Source organism: Poecilia mexicana, unplaced genomic scaffold (genome assembly GCF_051168715.1).
Source record: "Poecilia mexicana isolate PSO_F unplaced genomic scaffold, ASM5116871v1 scaffold_14, whole genome shotgun sequence".
NCBI classification, from domain to species: domain Eukaryota; kingdom Metazoa; phylum Chordata; class Actinopteri; order Cyprinodontiformes; family Poeciliidae; genus Poecilia; species Poecilia mexicana.
The window spans coordinates 29,131,737-29,146,062 of NW_028263383.1; the positions used below are offsets into that span (position 1 = coordinate 29,131,737).

At 43.3% G+C, this 14,326-nt stretch overlaps 1 protein-coding gene across 2 annotated transcripts; it reads left to right on the forward strand.

The window, feature by feature from the left end:
- The first annotated feature begins 348 nt into the window (after window positions 1–348).
- LOC106911537 (uncharacterized) lies at window positions 349–13,919 on the forward strand. Of its 2 annotated transcripts, none has more exons than XM_088012460.1 (13): window positions 349–944; window positions 8,235–8,307; window positions 9,289–9,393; window positions 9,876–10,034; window positions 10,108–10,245; window positions 11,140–11,352; window positions 11,434–11,574; window positions 11,768–11,830; window positions 11,906–11,963; window positions 12,044–12,169; window positions 12,247–12,361; window positions 12,447–12,598; window positions 12,856–13,919. In XM_088012460.1, exons 1-13 carry the CDS (start codon window positions 549–551, stop codon window positions 12,980–12,982), a joined length of 1,866 nt encoding a protein of 621 aa, XP_087868586.1. In that variant the 5' UTR covers window positions 349–548; the 3' UTR covers window positions 12,983–13,919. The 2 variants fall into 2 exon arrangements, with proteins under 2 accessions (XP_087868586.1, XP_087868587.1); XM_088012461.1 differs by having other exon boundaries at window positions 350–944; window positions 9,289–9,360.
- Window positions 13,920–14,326: the final 407 nt, after the last annotated feature.

Sequence of the window (14,326 nt, forward strand, 5' to 3'; positions counted from 1 at the left end):
GAATGGAGGTAGAGAACAAGGATGGGAGTCTGGCTTCTTCTGGACCAAATTCCGGATTTTTCCAGACCTTGACGGAAACCTGGAGGACATCCAAAGAGACAATGGAGGATTTGATGGAGTTCTTAGTTGTGAAAAACGATTTCCCTTCAGAATAAAAGCTCTGGAATAAACGGAAACATTTCCAGGTAACTTCAATCATCTCTGCTGTGAAGGCCCAGAATGAAACTGATCCCAACACACACGCACACACACACACCTCTCGACCCCCGGTTGAAGTGGCAGCTGAGGGACACACAAACATCTGAATAATCCTAGCTCCGCCTGCCCGTTTTATCTCTTCCCGCCCCCTTTATGTCCCAAAATACAGAGGCGACGCAGCGAAGCGGCAGGGAAGGAGCTGCGCCTGCTGGACTCTGGGGAGGCTCACCTCTCAGCGGGACGGGATGTGCTCCATGGCGCTGGCCGGCTCCGCTTCTTCCTGCAGCAGCAAACGTCTGGAGGCAGCAGGAGCGTCCGGCAGATAGAGGTTCAGTTTGAAGAGAAGCAGCATGGAGGAGGGTGCGGTGAGCCGGGCGCTGGCTGGGTTCAGGGCCACGCTGGACGCCGCCATCAGAGAGGTCCACGTGGACATCAGCGCCTTCAAGCAGCAGGTGGAGCACCGGATGGACGAGCTGCGGGCATCTAGCCGGCCGCTGAGTGACGCCGTGGCCCGGCTGCAGGAGGAGAACCTGCAGCTGCGGGCCCGGCTGGACGCCCTGAGCCGTGCTGTGGGGGAGCTGGCCAGGGCCCGTGGCCCAGAGAATGGCCACGACGAGGCCGAGCCACCGGACTGGGCTGCACCAGAACCTGACTGGGGCGGGTCTGGACACGCTGAGGTGCCGGGACCGGGCAGCAACGACCCTGATCCAGCTCCCTGGAGACTGAAGAGACACGCGGACACAAACGTGAGTTTTCCTCCTGCAGACAGAATTCTGGTCCAGGTTCTGGTCAGGATGTGACGGCATAAAATTCATTCCTGGTATCTGATGTGGTGGAGCGATAACAACACACATCATTGTTCCACCAGTGGATGATCAGAATGGTGGCCTGCCAGGCTGAGCTCCTGCCCCGCCAGGCTGAGCTCCTGCCCCGCCAGGCTGAGCTCCTGCCCCGCTAGGCTGAGCTCCTGCCCCACCAGGCTGAGCTCCTGCCCCGCCAGGCTGAGCTCCTGCCCCGCCAGGCTGAGCTCCTGCCCCGCCAGGCTGAGCTCCTGCCCCGCTAGGCTGAGCTCCTGCCCCACCAGGCTGAGCTTTAGTTATTTGGTTCAGGTTTAATATTTGGATTGTTTAAAACTTTATGGTTGATGTTTTAGCATTTTTGGTAATGTTTTCCAATAACTCATGTTTATCGAGGGATGTTTTCAATTTTTCTGTCAACTTTTAAAAGTTTTTAACAGCAAGCCGTTGATTGACTGTCCTTGTGCCCCTATCATTGCCACAAGGATATTATTCGTTCATCAATTTCATTCATTCATTTGAAGCTGGCACCCTTTCAAATTAAATATTTAGTTGGCAAGCTTAATTTTTATCTCCAAACTCAACATCTAGCTCTGTGCTATCTAAATATTTTTTCTAACCTAAATATTTATTTCAGTATTTATCTCTAAACTGAATATTTAGCTCTGAGCCAGTTAGCTCGGAGCTAGCACAGAGCTACATGCTGCTTAACTACCATGCAAATTTTCTTGCTGATAACCAGAAGTGGACTATCAAAATAAAAGCTGCGTCTTGCTAATCTCTATGAACTCCTGCTGGTGAGTCTGAATCCATCAAAGCTGATGCATCACTCAGCAGATCCTAAACGTCGGTTGTCCTGGAAACGGCTCATCCTGTCTTTCAAGCTAAAATGTTGTACAAGAAAAGAGGAAAAGAAACGTGACAGACATTCAGAAGACCCTGCTTTTGTTTTGTTAGTCCACTTCTGGTAAGCTAAATTAAGGTAAATATTCATCCCGCTAAATAAATATTTAGTTTCAAACTGTGACATTTATAAATTAATGAAAAATCTGGTGAAATTATGACTTTGAAAAATGAACCCCTAGTTTTTTCAGACAGACTAAATAACCACATTATTACTGATAATTTATGACACATTATTGTTCCTTATGAGCCATTGACAGACCTTAAAGAACCGTGTTACAGGAAGCAAAAATTAGGAAAATTCCAGGTTTTTGCTTTAAGTGCTGATTTCTACCATCATAAGATCAGAACCTGCATCAATAAATGGACCGAACGTTCGGACCCTACCGACCAATCAAAGCCAGATTCTCCCATAAATACACCTTCAGACCTGGATGCTCAGGTGCACTGACAGCTTGGGGCTAACTGCCTTGCGCAGGGGCAACAGGTAGCTAAAGGAAGCTGGAATTGAACCCACAACCTTCCGACTCGACTGTTTCAGACAGACGGAGAAATCCAACACAAACGTAAAAACCAGAATTTCTGCCCTTTATGCAGTAAAGCACAGCCCTGTTAGGGTGTCGGTCTTTGACCTCTGACCCCAGTGCACCGCCTTTCGGTGGCTAAAATTATTTTCCTGTTATTGGCTAAATGTGACGGTTTGAGGCTGCAACCCGAAACGGCCTCCTCCAGAACCGAGTGAAGCCTGGTTCTGGGCCGCCTGCTGCTCATGAGCCGTTTTTTTTTTAACCAGGCGGGTCCTCCAAAGGGCGCGGGTATTTTTGGGTTTGTGATTTGGGCTGCAGCAGGTCTGGATCTTCCTCTCTTATCTGAGGCACAAACTGTTCTCAGGCCCCAGCAGGGGGTCTGCAGGCTCCGTCTCTACACCTCGACCCGGATCGATGAGGAGCGATGAAGATTACACGTTTAAAACGGCAATCTGGGTTTCTGCTAACGTCAACGCGCCGCCATGTGGCACGGCCAGACGTCACTCAGCAACTAATACAAGCCCACCCCCCTAATCGCTCAGGAATGCAGCCTCTGAGCCAAGTCGGGTCTCAAGTCTCCTGATGGAAAGTTGAAAAGCGTCTCCGTCGCTTCGACCCGTCAGCACACACACTTCAGAGAGACTAGCAGCTGTCCTCTGGAAACACACACCCTGCCAACATTCCTGCCTGCTGAAGTCACCTGGTCTTTAATCAACCCCCCACAGACAGACAGACATCTGACCGATTAGCCCTCCGTCACACAGGGAGCCTGAGCAGGGAACCCTCCATACTGCCGCAGATCAGGCAATATTTCACCAACATCACAAAAAACCTGAACCATCAGTTCAAGATGGCGGCCATTTTTCATTCATTTTCGCACTTAATTTGGAAATACTTATCACAGATCAATACATCTGCTGTCAAATCAAATATAATTGAATGCACAGAAATCATATTTACTCATATTTTTGGGATTTTTCAAGATGGCCACCATGATTGTGGAAAATTAATGGAATATTAATTAAATATTTTCTCAATCTTTTGTTTTCCATTTCTGGTGGGCATTGTTCTAAATGGCCATCATAGTTTTAATAGAGAATATGTTTGCACTAAAATTGCCAGAAGTTTTTAGCCACAGCTAACCAAAAAAATTAGGAGTGTAATTTTTTTTTTCTTTAGTTTCTATTTTTTTCAGTTTAAAAACAATTTTTCATCTTCAAATATTTTTACTGTTCGGGGCTGCACAGTGGTGCAGTTGGTAGAGCTGTTTACTTGCAGCAAGATGGTTCTGGGTTCGATTCCCAGCCCGGGGTCTTTCTGCATGGAATTTGCATGTTCTCCCTGTGCATGGTGGGTTCTCTCTGGGTTCTCCGGCTTCCTCTCACAGTCCAAAAACATGACTGTCAGGTTAATTGGGTTCTCTAAATTATCCTGAGTGTGTGTGTGCATGATCTGTCTCTGCAACAGACTGGTGACCTATTCAGGTGACCCTGCCTCTCACCCGTTGACAGCTGGAGACAGGAACCAGCACTGCTCCTGACCCCACTCGGGACCAGTAGGGATTAGGGTGTAAGAACATGGATGGATGGATTATCTGTTCAGTAGAGGGTCTCTGGCCCCCGGTGGGCCCCATCCAGAGCCGCCCCTGGCGATTGCTGAGTAATTTCCAGAACTTTTGGATTTGTGCTGCTGACATCATGTCGATGCTTTTAGAGGTTAGTGATCCGGACCCAGCGGGTCGGCTGGAGGATTATCCGGGTCAGACAGCCAGACTCAGATTCCCAAAGACCAGCGATAATCTCCAGCCGACGACGGACTGACGCAAGAACTGTATCGCATGATGGCCGCAGCGTTGCATGCTGGGAGAACGGCCCGGCGGGCTCGGCGTTCTGCCTGAAGTCCAAAGGGTTCGTTTGGGTCTATATTGGGACAGACGGAGAGGGCAGCGGAAACTCCTGGAATCTAAAATAGATCCGCCTGTCAGAGAAAGAGCTGCTGGCAGCTGGCGGCCCAAACGCCCAGAACCGGGTTCACAACCAGAACCGGGTTCAGAACCAGAACAGGGTTCAGAACCAGAATTGTGTTCAGACCCAGAACCGGGTTCACAACCAGAGCTGGGTTAATAATAACAGACTAATAAGAACATTTCTGAAGAAATTTAAACGGGGCCTGCCAAAGTGTGCCCATCTAATGCTACAAATTAGCATCAATGCTAAAGTAAGCTGCAATGTACTCAATAGCATGTGGAGAGTCACAAATATGTTGAGTAACATGGACTTACTCCATTCTGTATGTAAAAATTAGTGTACAAGTTAAAATGAGCCAAATTGCTAACATTAGCCTAAATGCTGTCGCTAGCATGTTGTTTTACATTTACTTCCTATATTCAGTATACTAAGTGTGACTAATAAATAAGAAAAATAGATAAAAGCTATTTTTAGGGAAAATGCTAATGGGGAGCAGTGAAATGCTAAGCTTGCTCTAGAAAACAACCATCCTAGAGTTTCCACCAGACCAGAGGTTCCCCTGCAAAGAGAAGGCTCCCTACAAACAGAGAAGACCAAGGAAAGACAGACCTTGAATCAACGAGGGGTCGCCATGCATAGTTTGGCCCGGCCTTTGCATCGACCCACATCCAGGTTGCAAACAGAGGAGACCAAGGATAGACAGACCTCCAATCAACCAGGGAGGTCTGAAGAAAGATGGACCTCCAATCAACCAGGGAGGTCTGAAGAAAGACAGACCTTGAATCAACGAGGGGTCTCCATCCATAGCCTGGCTCAGCCTTTACGCCGACCCACACTCAGGTTGCAAACAGAGGAGTCCACCAAAAGCCAAACCTCCACACAAACAAGGAGGTCCGAGGAAAGACAGACATCCATGCGACCAACCTCCACTGGTTGCATGGAGGACCTTCATGTTGGCGTTGGCATGAAGGCCAAGCTAAGCCCGGCTTGGCCTTTACACCGACCCACACCCAGGTGGCACTAACCTAGGTCACTATCCAAGCCCAGGTTTTGCCAACACTTTGCATTAGGAAAATTTGAGGCTTTGCACAAATTTGGCAAAGCCTCAAACTGTTTAACAAATATCCATCTAGATGATGGATGATGATGGTGATGATGATGATGAATGAATATTTGTTAAACAGTCAACAGTAAAATACGAAACAGAGAATTTGTGAAAATTCATTTGGCTCTGCTGCTGTCCAGAAACAACCAATCAGAACCAAAAGGCAAACTTTTGGTTCTGATTGGTTTCTAATGTGTTGAATGTGTCTCAGCACATTCAGCTACTATGTAGTGTACTGCAACTATGCAATTGGCAGAAAAACAACCTAACATTATATCATCATTATTTATAGAATGATTTAGAAAACAAATTCTTTACAGGCTTGTCAAAACTATTTCAACCCATATTAGAACTTTGCATTGATTTCCCTTCATAGCTGCGATTTTGCCTAACCCAGACATTTTCCCTAACCCAAACCAATATTAGTCTATTCCTAACATTAACTAAACCTTAATTCACATTTTGTCTCTTATCATTACCCCTGACCCAAAGCAATGAATCCATCATATTAGGACAAGTCTTTGGTCCTAATATGGTGGACCTAATATGACACTGGACATATAATGGTGCGTTCATACTAAACACATTTTGACTGTCAGGTGCATCTAGTTTACATTCAAACTCTATGTGGAGGCGCGTCGAGGGCCGTTGCGATGCTCTTCGAGCGTCTAGCGCGGCGCCATTTGAACCGTTTGGAGCGTTTGACGTGTCCAGCGCATCAAATACTTCACATAGACTTTGAATATTAAGCAGACTCGCCTGACGCTCAAAACGTGTTTGGTGTGAATGCACCATTAGAATGTTTAGTTCCTAAACAATGTCCTAACAATGACATCATCAGTGATGACATCACTCTTTGATGCATCAAAGGAATCTCCCTTGAGTTTAGCACACAGACTGTTTTTTCAGACCTGTTCCTTATAAGTTAACTTGTAAGTTCCTGTAACTTTTAAGTTATGAATCTTCTACAGGAGCATTAAAATTATTTGAAGGCACAGAATCAGCCCAGTAGGTTCACATTCTCAGGTGAGAGACTCACCTGGTGTAAAGTAAATTTTTTGGTATTGGAATTGCACAGAGGATAAATTACTTTAATCAAAGCATGTCATGAATATATGTGCATATATTCCATCTTAAGTACATAGCATAATAGTTTTTTTGGGGTGCTTTTTCCAGCACTAGATGATATAACATAAACAGCACTATTCAGAGATGCAATGAGTTTATATCAGTGGCCCTGATGCCAACATCTCCAGAAAACATATTAAAGATTGTAGCATGTGTTACACACATCAGGGCTGGTGTCGGTGTAACAGATGCCGATTTTCCTGTAAAAAGTCTAAAACAGGTAGGAGTGATGAGGCAGAAACAAATCTGTGCTTCACTAATCCTCCTGGAATCTGTTCTGGTTAAATATTTAACATTTCCAAACAACAACATTTCTGATCTTTCTTCAAAATAATCATTGTGTCCAAGTTATTTTCTTTGTCATTCTAGACAGTATGCTTATTCCTGTAATAAACTGTTTTAGATCCTTTAATACAGAGGTACAGCTTATATCACACACTTAAGTCTCAGAATAACCCCCATCTGCTACTGCATAAAAAATATACAATATATCTGGGGGGGGGGGTTTCTGTACACCAACATTTTCACAGAAAGACACAATATAGCTAAACAGATTCGACTCATGTAACAAAAAACAGTCTAAACATGTCAATATTACTTTCCAACAACTTCCAGAACCATTTTATTTCAAAGCTGATAACTGACAGTGTATTAAGCAATCTGTACATATAAACAGATCGCAATTCAGCTCCTGTACAGTAGGTTTATACCTCAGCTAACTAGAACCGCCGTCGCTCTTTTTCCTCCCAGCGCCCATTAGTTCAGTTGCTATGACAACTGTAAATAAAACAAAAGGAAAAGGACGAGTAACAGTGTGTTCCACCATGTCTGTAGTTCTAAAGAGCAGCTCAGAGGGGCAGACAAAAGTCTACGTCTATTTTGAATCAGACTTTTGTTTTGAGTTGAATTTGGCTCATTTTGAGTTAATTATGTCGCCACAGTTACTCGAAATGCCAACAAAAGCAATAGCTCCCCTCACGGGATCGAGCCGCACGTTTTGATGTATATATTGTGAAGGGGGCACACAGTGGTACGAGCCACATTAATGGTACCAGGAAGAGGCAGTTATTTTGAGGTGTAGAACAATAGGTGTCTGCCTATGCATTGCTACGGCAGGCCCCAATAATAATGGTCCTGAATTAGCTGGAGCTCCACATAGGTAGCATCACCTGGAAGGGAGGAACGCTGCATGTGGGCCGGAGTTCTGACTAGATCTACAGGTTCTGACTGGTTCTGACTTGGTTTCCTGGTTCTGACTGGATCCCATGATCTGGTTTTTATAAAGGTAAGAGGTTCTGGTTTTGTGAGATGATCTGGATCAGAACCAGTCCATCCATCCATCCATCAGCTCAGTCCGTCTTTGTTCTGAACTTTTATTAAAAAACATGACCAAAACTGAAATAAAAAAACTAACATTTCCAGTGAAATGTGAAAAATGATGGAACCCTGAGCGTCAGATGCGATTCCTGTCAGATAATAGATTTGTAAACAAATCAATAATGTGATAATCCTGAGCAGAATCTGGGTTTCAGTTCTGGTTTGTGTTGGGTTAACACAAAGATATGTCTGACTGTGAGATGTATTCCTCGGTTTTGTTTTTCCTGTTCAGGGCACGAATGCTAAAGGAGACAGGAGTAACTGTGAAGAAGCCGTGGCTGACCAGGAGAAAGAGACTGAAGCAGGTAGGACTCCTCTCCATGCAGAGCAGTTACCACGGTAGCCATCCTCACCAGGATGAAGATGGCCGCTGAGTCACACTAAAGGACTATTCCGCCTCGTTTACTAAAGCTGTACCACTGTTAAAAACATTGAGCTGCTGATTTTAACCTTACTCGTTCTAAAATTAACACCAATGTTTTAAAAAATTAGGTTCAAAGTCATATTTTATTTATTCATTCATAAATATTGGTTTCAAACTAAAAGCTAGAAAGCTACATATTTAGCTCCATAAACATTGTGCTTCCTTAATGCTAACTCAATATTTATCCAACTCAGAGCTAAATATTTACCTTGAAATTCAATAGTTAATATGGTAAATATTTGGCATATATGTAGAACACTAAATAGTTAGTAAAATATTTAGTTTGTTTCTAAAATAAATATTTAGTTTAGAAATATTCAGCTTTCTAACTAAATATTTACATTCAAGCTAAATAGTTAATAAACTACATACTGTAGTTTGTTAAATATTTAAAAACTAAATAAATATTAGTTTATTAATATTTGGAGCTAAATATTTGGTAGATAAACTGAATAGCTTGCTAACTAAATATTTATTTAGTTTAAAATCCAAACCATAAATTTATGAATGAATAACATGGTTAAAATATGATTTTGAAAACTAACACTTTTTTATGACAGTTTATTAATTTTTGACTATATTACTTAACAAAGTCACCCTGTAAAACCTGCAAACCAAGGATACTCAACCTTGAACTGGATTATTTTACATAATTTACAGATTTGTAGTAATTCTAGTTTATGATTATTTTAATTTCTTTGTGAAAAGACAACTCCTGATTTTAGGACTTTTAAACCGTCTCTCAGTGTAAAGCAGTGCAGTTACAGTTTGATCGTTATCTAAGCAGGAGGTTTTATAGAGTTGGTAAATGCAGCAGAATCGCTCTTTAGTGCTGAATGTCAATGTTCTTGTTTTCGCTCAGGAGCTGCGTCTGAAAGCTGCGATGAAGCCACGCCCCTTTCTCACCTGGCCACAGAAACCCTCAGCTCACCTGGTCAGTTCGTGTTTCTTCATCCTCCTGCTGCAGGTGAAATACAGGAAGATAAACGTTACTGTCAGTGAGGTCTGACAGGGACTGAAGAGAAAACCATCCACTCTGCTATGCAACAAAAACTAATAAACGATTAATCAGATTAATTGATTATGGAAATAATCGTCAACTAATTTAGAAATCAATTAATCGTTAATTGGTGTATCCAGACTCTAAAAAACGATCATTTGCTGAAAAAACACACACAGAGCAGTAAATAAGCAAAACTGGGTTTCCCTCCTATGGTGCCTTCAGGTACTGTTGGACACCAAACCTTATGTCCGTTCTACAACGACTACTGTCCTAAATCCTAGAAAAAGCCGATAAAATGTAGTTATTGTCAGGATTTTAACGTTATTCACCCCAAAAAGTGAAGAAATGAAACATATTTCATTTTATTTTGCGGGAATTGGACCCAGAAACGTGAGGAATATTAAACTCTGCTGGGAGACAGGTTAACTCTGTGTTTGTTACTGCAGACCAGGAAGAGTCGGGTCCATTGACCAAACCGCATCTTCCTCTCACTGCAATGACAAAAACCAACTCAGATGGTCCGGTGAGCACGCCGTCTCCCACTGCTGTGGCCCAAACCAGCAAGGAATCCCAGTCCAAACCAGTGGAGTCGACTGTAATCAGCGGTGAGTGGAAACATGGCCTCTGCCTTTCTGATGTAATGAAATAAAACCTGAAATCTGTTTGCTCCTCTTCCAGACTCTTATGAGCCGCAGCCCCACCTGCCTGTCACAGCCATGAGCACCAAACCCGGCCTGGAGGGATTCCTCGGTGCCAAACCCGTTTACTCTCCAGCTTCAGGGCGGAAAGCCGCAGCAGATCATTTATTTATCGGAGGTCGGTCACACGGATCTGCAGCTGACATGATCAGGATGTTTGATTCAGTCTTCCTGTTTCTTCCAAACTGTTTCAGTTTGTTAATCTCAACTTCTGGGTCCTGACAGAGAAAACAACCTCAGATGAGGGCTGCAGCTAACAGTTATTATAATATTTGATTATTCTGACGATTAATCATGAAATCAATCTATTATTCGGACGATTAATCAATTAGTCTGATGATTAATTAAAAATTAATCAATTAATTCAAATTAATATATTTTTCTGATAATTAATTGTAAAAATAGATTATTCTGACAATTAATGGATTAATTTGATGAATAATCGGCAGAAAAATCCTGAATCCTCAGAAAAAATAATTATTCTGATGATTGATTAATCAAATTGAAAAATCACATTCTGCTGATTTTAATTTAAGCCTCTTTATAAAATAGAAATACATTGAAAGATTTGAATCCTTTTTTAAAATTAGAAAATATGCATTTTATTGCCTAATAGTCAATAATAGCATTATTTTAGCTTTATCATTTGTAGCAAAGGAAACATATGCAGCCAGAAATCATGCGAGAGGTTTATGCCAGTGGATGCAAAGTGCTAAGTTTCTAATTTATTTACAGGAATAGCATCATAAATATATCATGGCAGAAACATTTCCCTCTCTACTTCTGTTGCAACCTGGTAGAAAATGTCAATCTGTTGTGACTCTCCCATCTTTTAGTCACATCTACTGTCGTTCTAAAATCAGAGATTCAGCTGACCACGTGGAATACAACAAAATGGTCGACCAGTAGTAGAGCCAGAAGCCGTTTCTCTGTTCATAAATATATAATCTTTTGTTATATGTGGATCTAAAGCCTGTGAAACACCGACACTGAGTCTTCTGTATTTCTGCAGGCGCTCCCGGAGCGAAGGATCCGATCTCCCAGAATCCCCGGGATCAGTCCGACTCTGAGGCTTCGTCCCATCTTCCCATCGCTGCTGCCACCAGAATCCCGTCAGATGTTCCTGCAGCGCCTAAATCTGATCAGACCGCCGAATCTCGCCTCAATCCTTCAGCGCAGGAAACGCCAGCAGCGCCGAAGCAAACGGATCATCCAGTCAGACGTGGTGCGGAGAGTCGGCTCCAGTTTCTGCCTCCTGGTTCATGTGGGGAGTTTGTTTTAAACCAGTTTACATTTTAATTTTTAGACGTGAACGAATCCAAACACCACCTGCCACTCTCCGCCATGACCAAGCCGAACACAGAGTCGGCCATTTCTGCTCCGTCTCAGTCTCTGTCAGCATCACTGGACCTCACAGTGAAACCAGGGGAATATCCCTTTAAACGAGGCGAGTTTGGCTCCAGCCAGCAAAACATTTAAGGTGCTTTCACTCCAGTCCGCTCTAATGAAACTCCAGTCCTTTTTAACCCAACTCCAGTCCATTTTAATTTTTCTTCTCAATCAAATAGGGTGTGTCAGGTGTGAAAACAGCCTTACTTCGCTGTTATCCTCTGATTGTTGGTTCTGTTTAATCTCTTCAGCGCCGGTTCTTAAGACGCCCAGTCCCAGTCTAAAACGGAGCGTGAGTTTTCCTCAGCCTGCAGGTGCGACTGGCTCTGTGGACTTTCCTCCATTGCCTCTTGTCCTCCCTGCTGAGATTTCTAACTATTCCTCCACAGAGAAACTACTTCCCTCCAAATCCTTCATGAAGTCCGGACTCTCACCCAAACTGGACCTGTATGTTGTGATAGAACATCATCTTCTCTCACGCTGCATAATTTATGACGAAAATCTGAATTTGTTTTTAAAACCTTCAGCAGGTCGAACAAGTCTGGAGGTATCGAGTTTAAACCGGAGGTGATGAAATCCCAAACCCTTCCGCGCTCCAACGGCGCCCAAACCAAACGTGGCCTGTTTGAGCGAATGAACTCTGACCCGATAAAGTAAATGAACCCAGATCAGATCCTTCAGTCCAGAAGAGGCTTCTGTTGTATAATCTGTTGCACTTTTTACCAAACAGGCCGAAGGACTCCAAGCCCAAACTGAAGCGCTCCCAGAGCTTCGGCATGTCGAGCGCCAGCGGGATTAAGCAGATCCTTCTGGAGTGGTGTCGCTCCAAAACCATCGGCTACAAGGTCCGTCTTCACCAACCCTTGCAGGTTTCCATCAGAGAGACGGATGAACGTCTTCCTGAGACGCTTCCTGTCATTTCTCCTCTAGAACATAGACATCCAGAACTTCTCCTCCAGCTGGAGCGACGGCATGGCCTTCTGCGCACTGGTCCACTCCTTCTTCCCGTTGGAGTTCGACTACAACGCTCTGAATCCGGCGAACCGCAGACAGAACCTGCAGACGGCCTTCACTATAGCGGAGTAAGTCCAACGAAGCTAGAGCTAAAAAAAACTTTGGTGTCTCTATATGGTTCTCACACATGATTGGGTTGGTTGGCTGACTGTTCACCTTTGCAACTACTTTGCTAAACCACGTTGAGGCGCCATGGTGGACGTACGAAGCGACAGGAATATTAATTTTCAGTCTGTTGGTCTTTCTGACTGAGGTGTTTTAAAGTTCTAGGTGTGTTGTTTCCTTTCAGTCGGCGTCAGTCTTCTCTCTCTGTGTTTCGTCTCAGGCAGCAGGCGGACTGTCTGCGGCTGATCGAGGTGGACGACATGCTGGACATGGGGGACAAGCCGGACCCCATGTGTGTGTTCACCTACGTTCAGTCGCTCTACAACCATCTGAAGAAGTTTGAGTAGCTCTGGCTAGTTTCACACAGAGTGAGTGTGTTCACCAGCTGACTGAGTGTGTGTGTGTGTGTAGCGGGTCCTGAGATCTGAAGATGAATACTGGATGGGAGAGAGGACGTCGCCATCTGCTGGTGGAGCAAAGGATCGATGCCCACCTGTTGTAGTTGAAATTAGTTGGTTAACTTAATGAACTCTGGTTGGAAGTGTTTCACTGAGGCGTGGAAAGTCAAGGTGGTTGCTATGGTTACCGCCCAGTCTGGAAAATGGTTGAGAATGAGAAAAGAGGAGTTTTTCTGTTTCCCAATGTATAAACGTTGTTTCCTTCCTTACTTTTTCCTCCTATCCTTCCTTCATTCTAGCTTTCCATCTATTCTTCTTTCTTTTCTTCCTTTCTTCCTTGGTCCCTATATCTTTTTTGTGTTCCTTCCTTCCTTCCTTCCTTCCTTCTTTCCTTCCTTCCTTCCTTCCTTCCTTCCTTCCTTCCTTCCTTCCTTCCTTCCTTCCTTCCTTCCTTCCTTCCTTCCTTCCTTCCTTCCTTCCTTTGCATGCTTCTTTCCACCATTTCTTCCTTCTATGTTTCCTTCCTTTCTTCCTTCTATCCTTCCTTTTGTCATCTTTCTTTCTTTGCGTACTTCACACACTTCCTTCTTTCTTTCTTTTCTTATTGTCTCTTTTCTTCCTGTTTCCTTTCCCTCCTGTCGTTGTGTCCTCTCTTCCTTCCATCTCTCCTACCTTGTGTCCTTCCTTCCTGTTCCCTGCTGTAGAAATATCATCCATAGATTAACAATGAAGTTTCTTTATTTTATGTTTTAGAAAGAAGGTTAAGGACTGGAAACTCTGAAAAAGTCTGGAACTTTTACATGGAAATGTGTAGCTGTCTGGGTTTTAATCTAACTAAAGTCTGTGTACCTTGAAAAGAAATAAAATAAACAGAAAACACATAAAATCCTAGATGTTTTATTTATTTTAGATCGTTTGAGGTATTTTTAGATTCATTTTTCACTGTAGAAACAACAGAAAAGGGAATTAACACTGGTCGGTGTGATGAAAAGAAATTTAAGTAAATGTTTGAATATACAACCAACAAATGAAGTAAGAAGATGGAATCAGAGGGAACACATTAAAACTTTTTAAGAATCTGTTATATATGGAAGCCCATTCCTGCCACAGAAGAAAAAATAAAAGCCAAACAGCCCTTCATAACTGTGGAGGGTATAGTCAAAATTATGACTATAACAGCCATAATTATGAGAATGAAAGTCATTTTCAACTTTTAAATTAAGAGTTGCAAGTTTTATCATTTATCATAATTATAAGTTTTAAAACTCGTATAAAACTGCACAGGTCCTACAC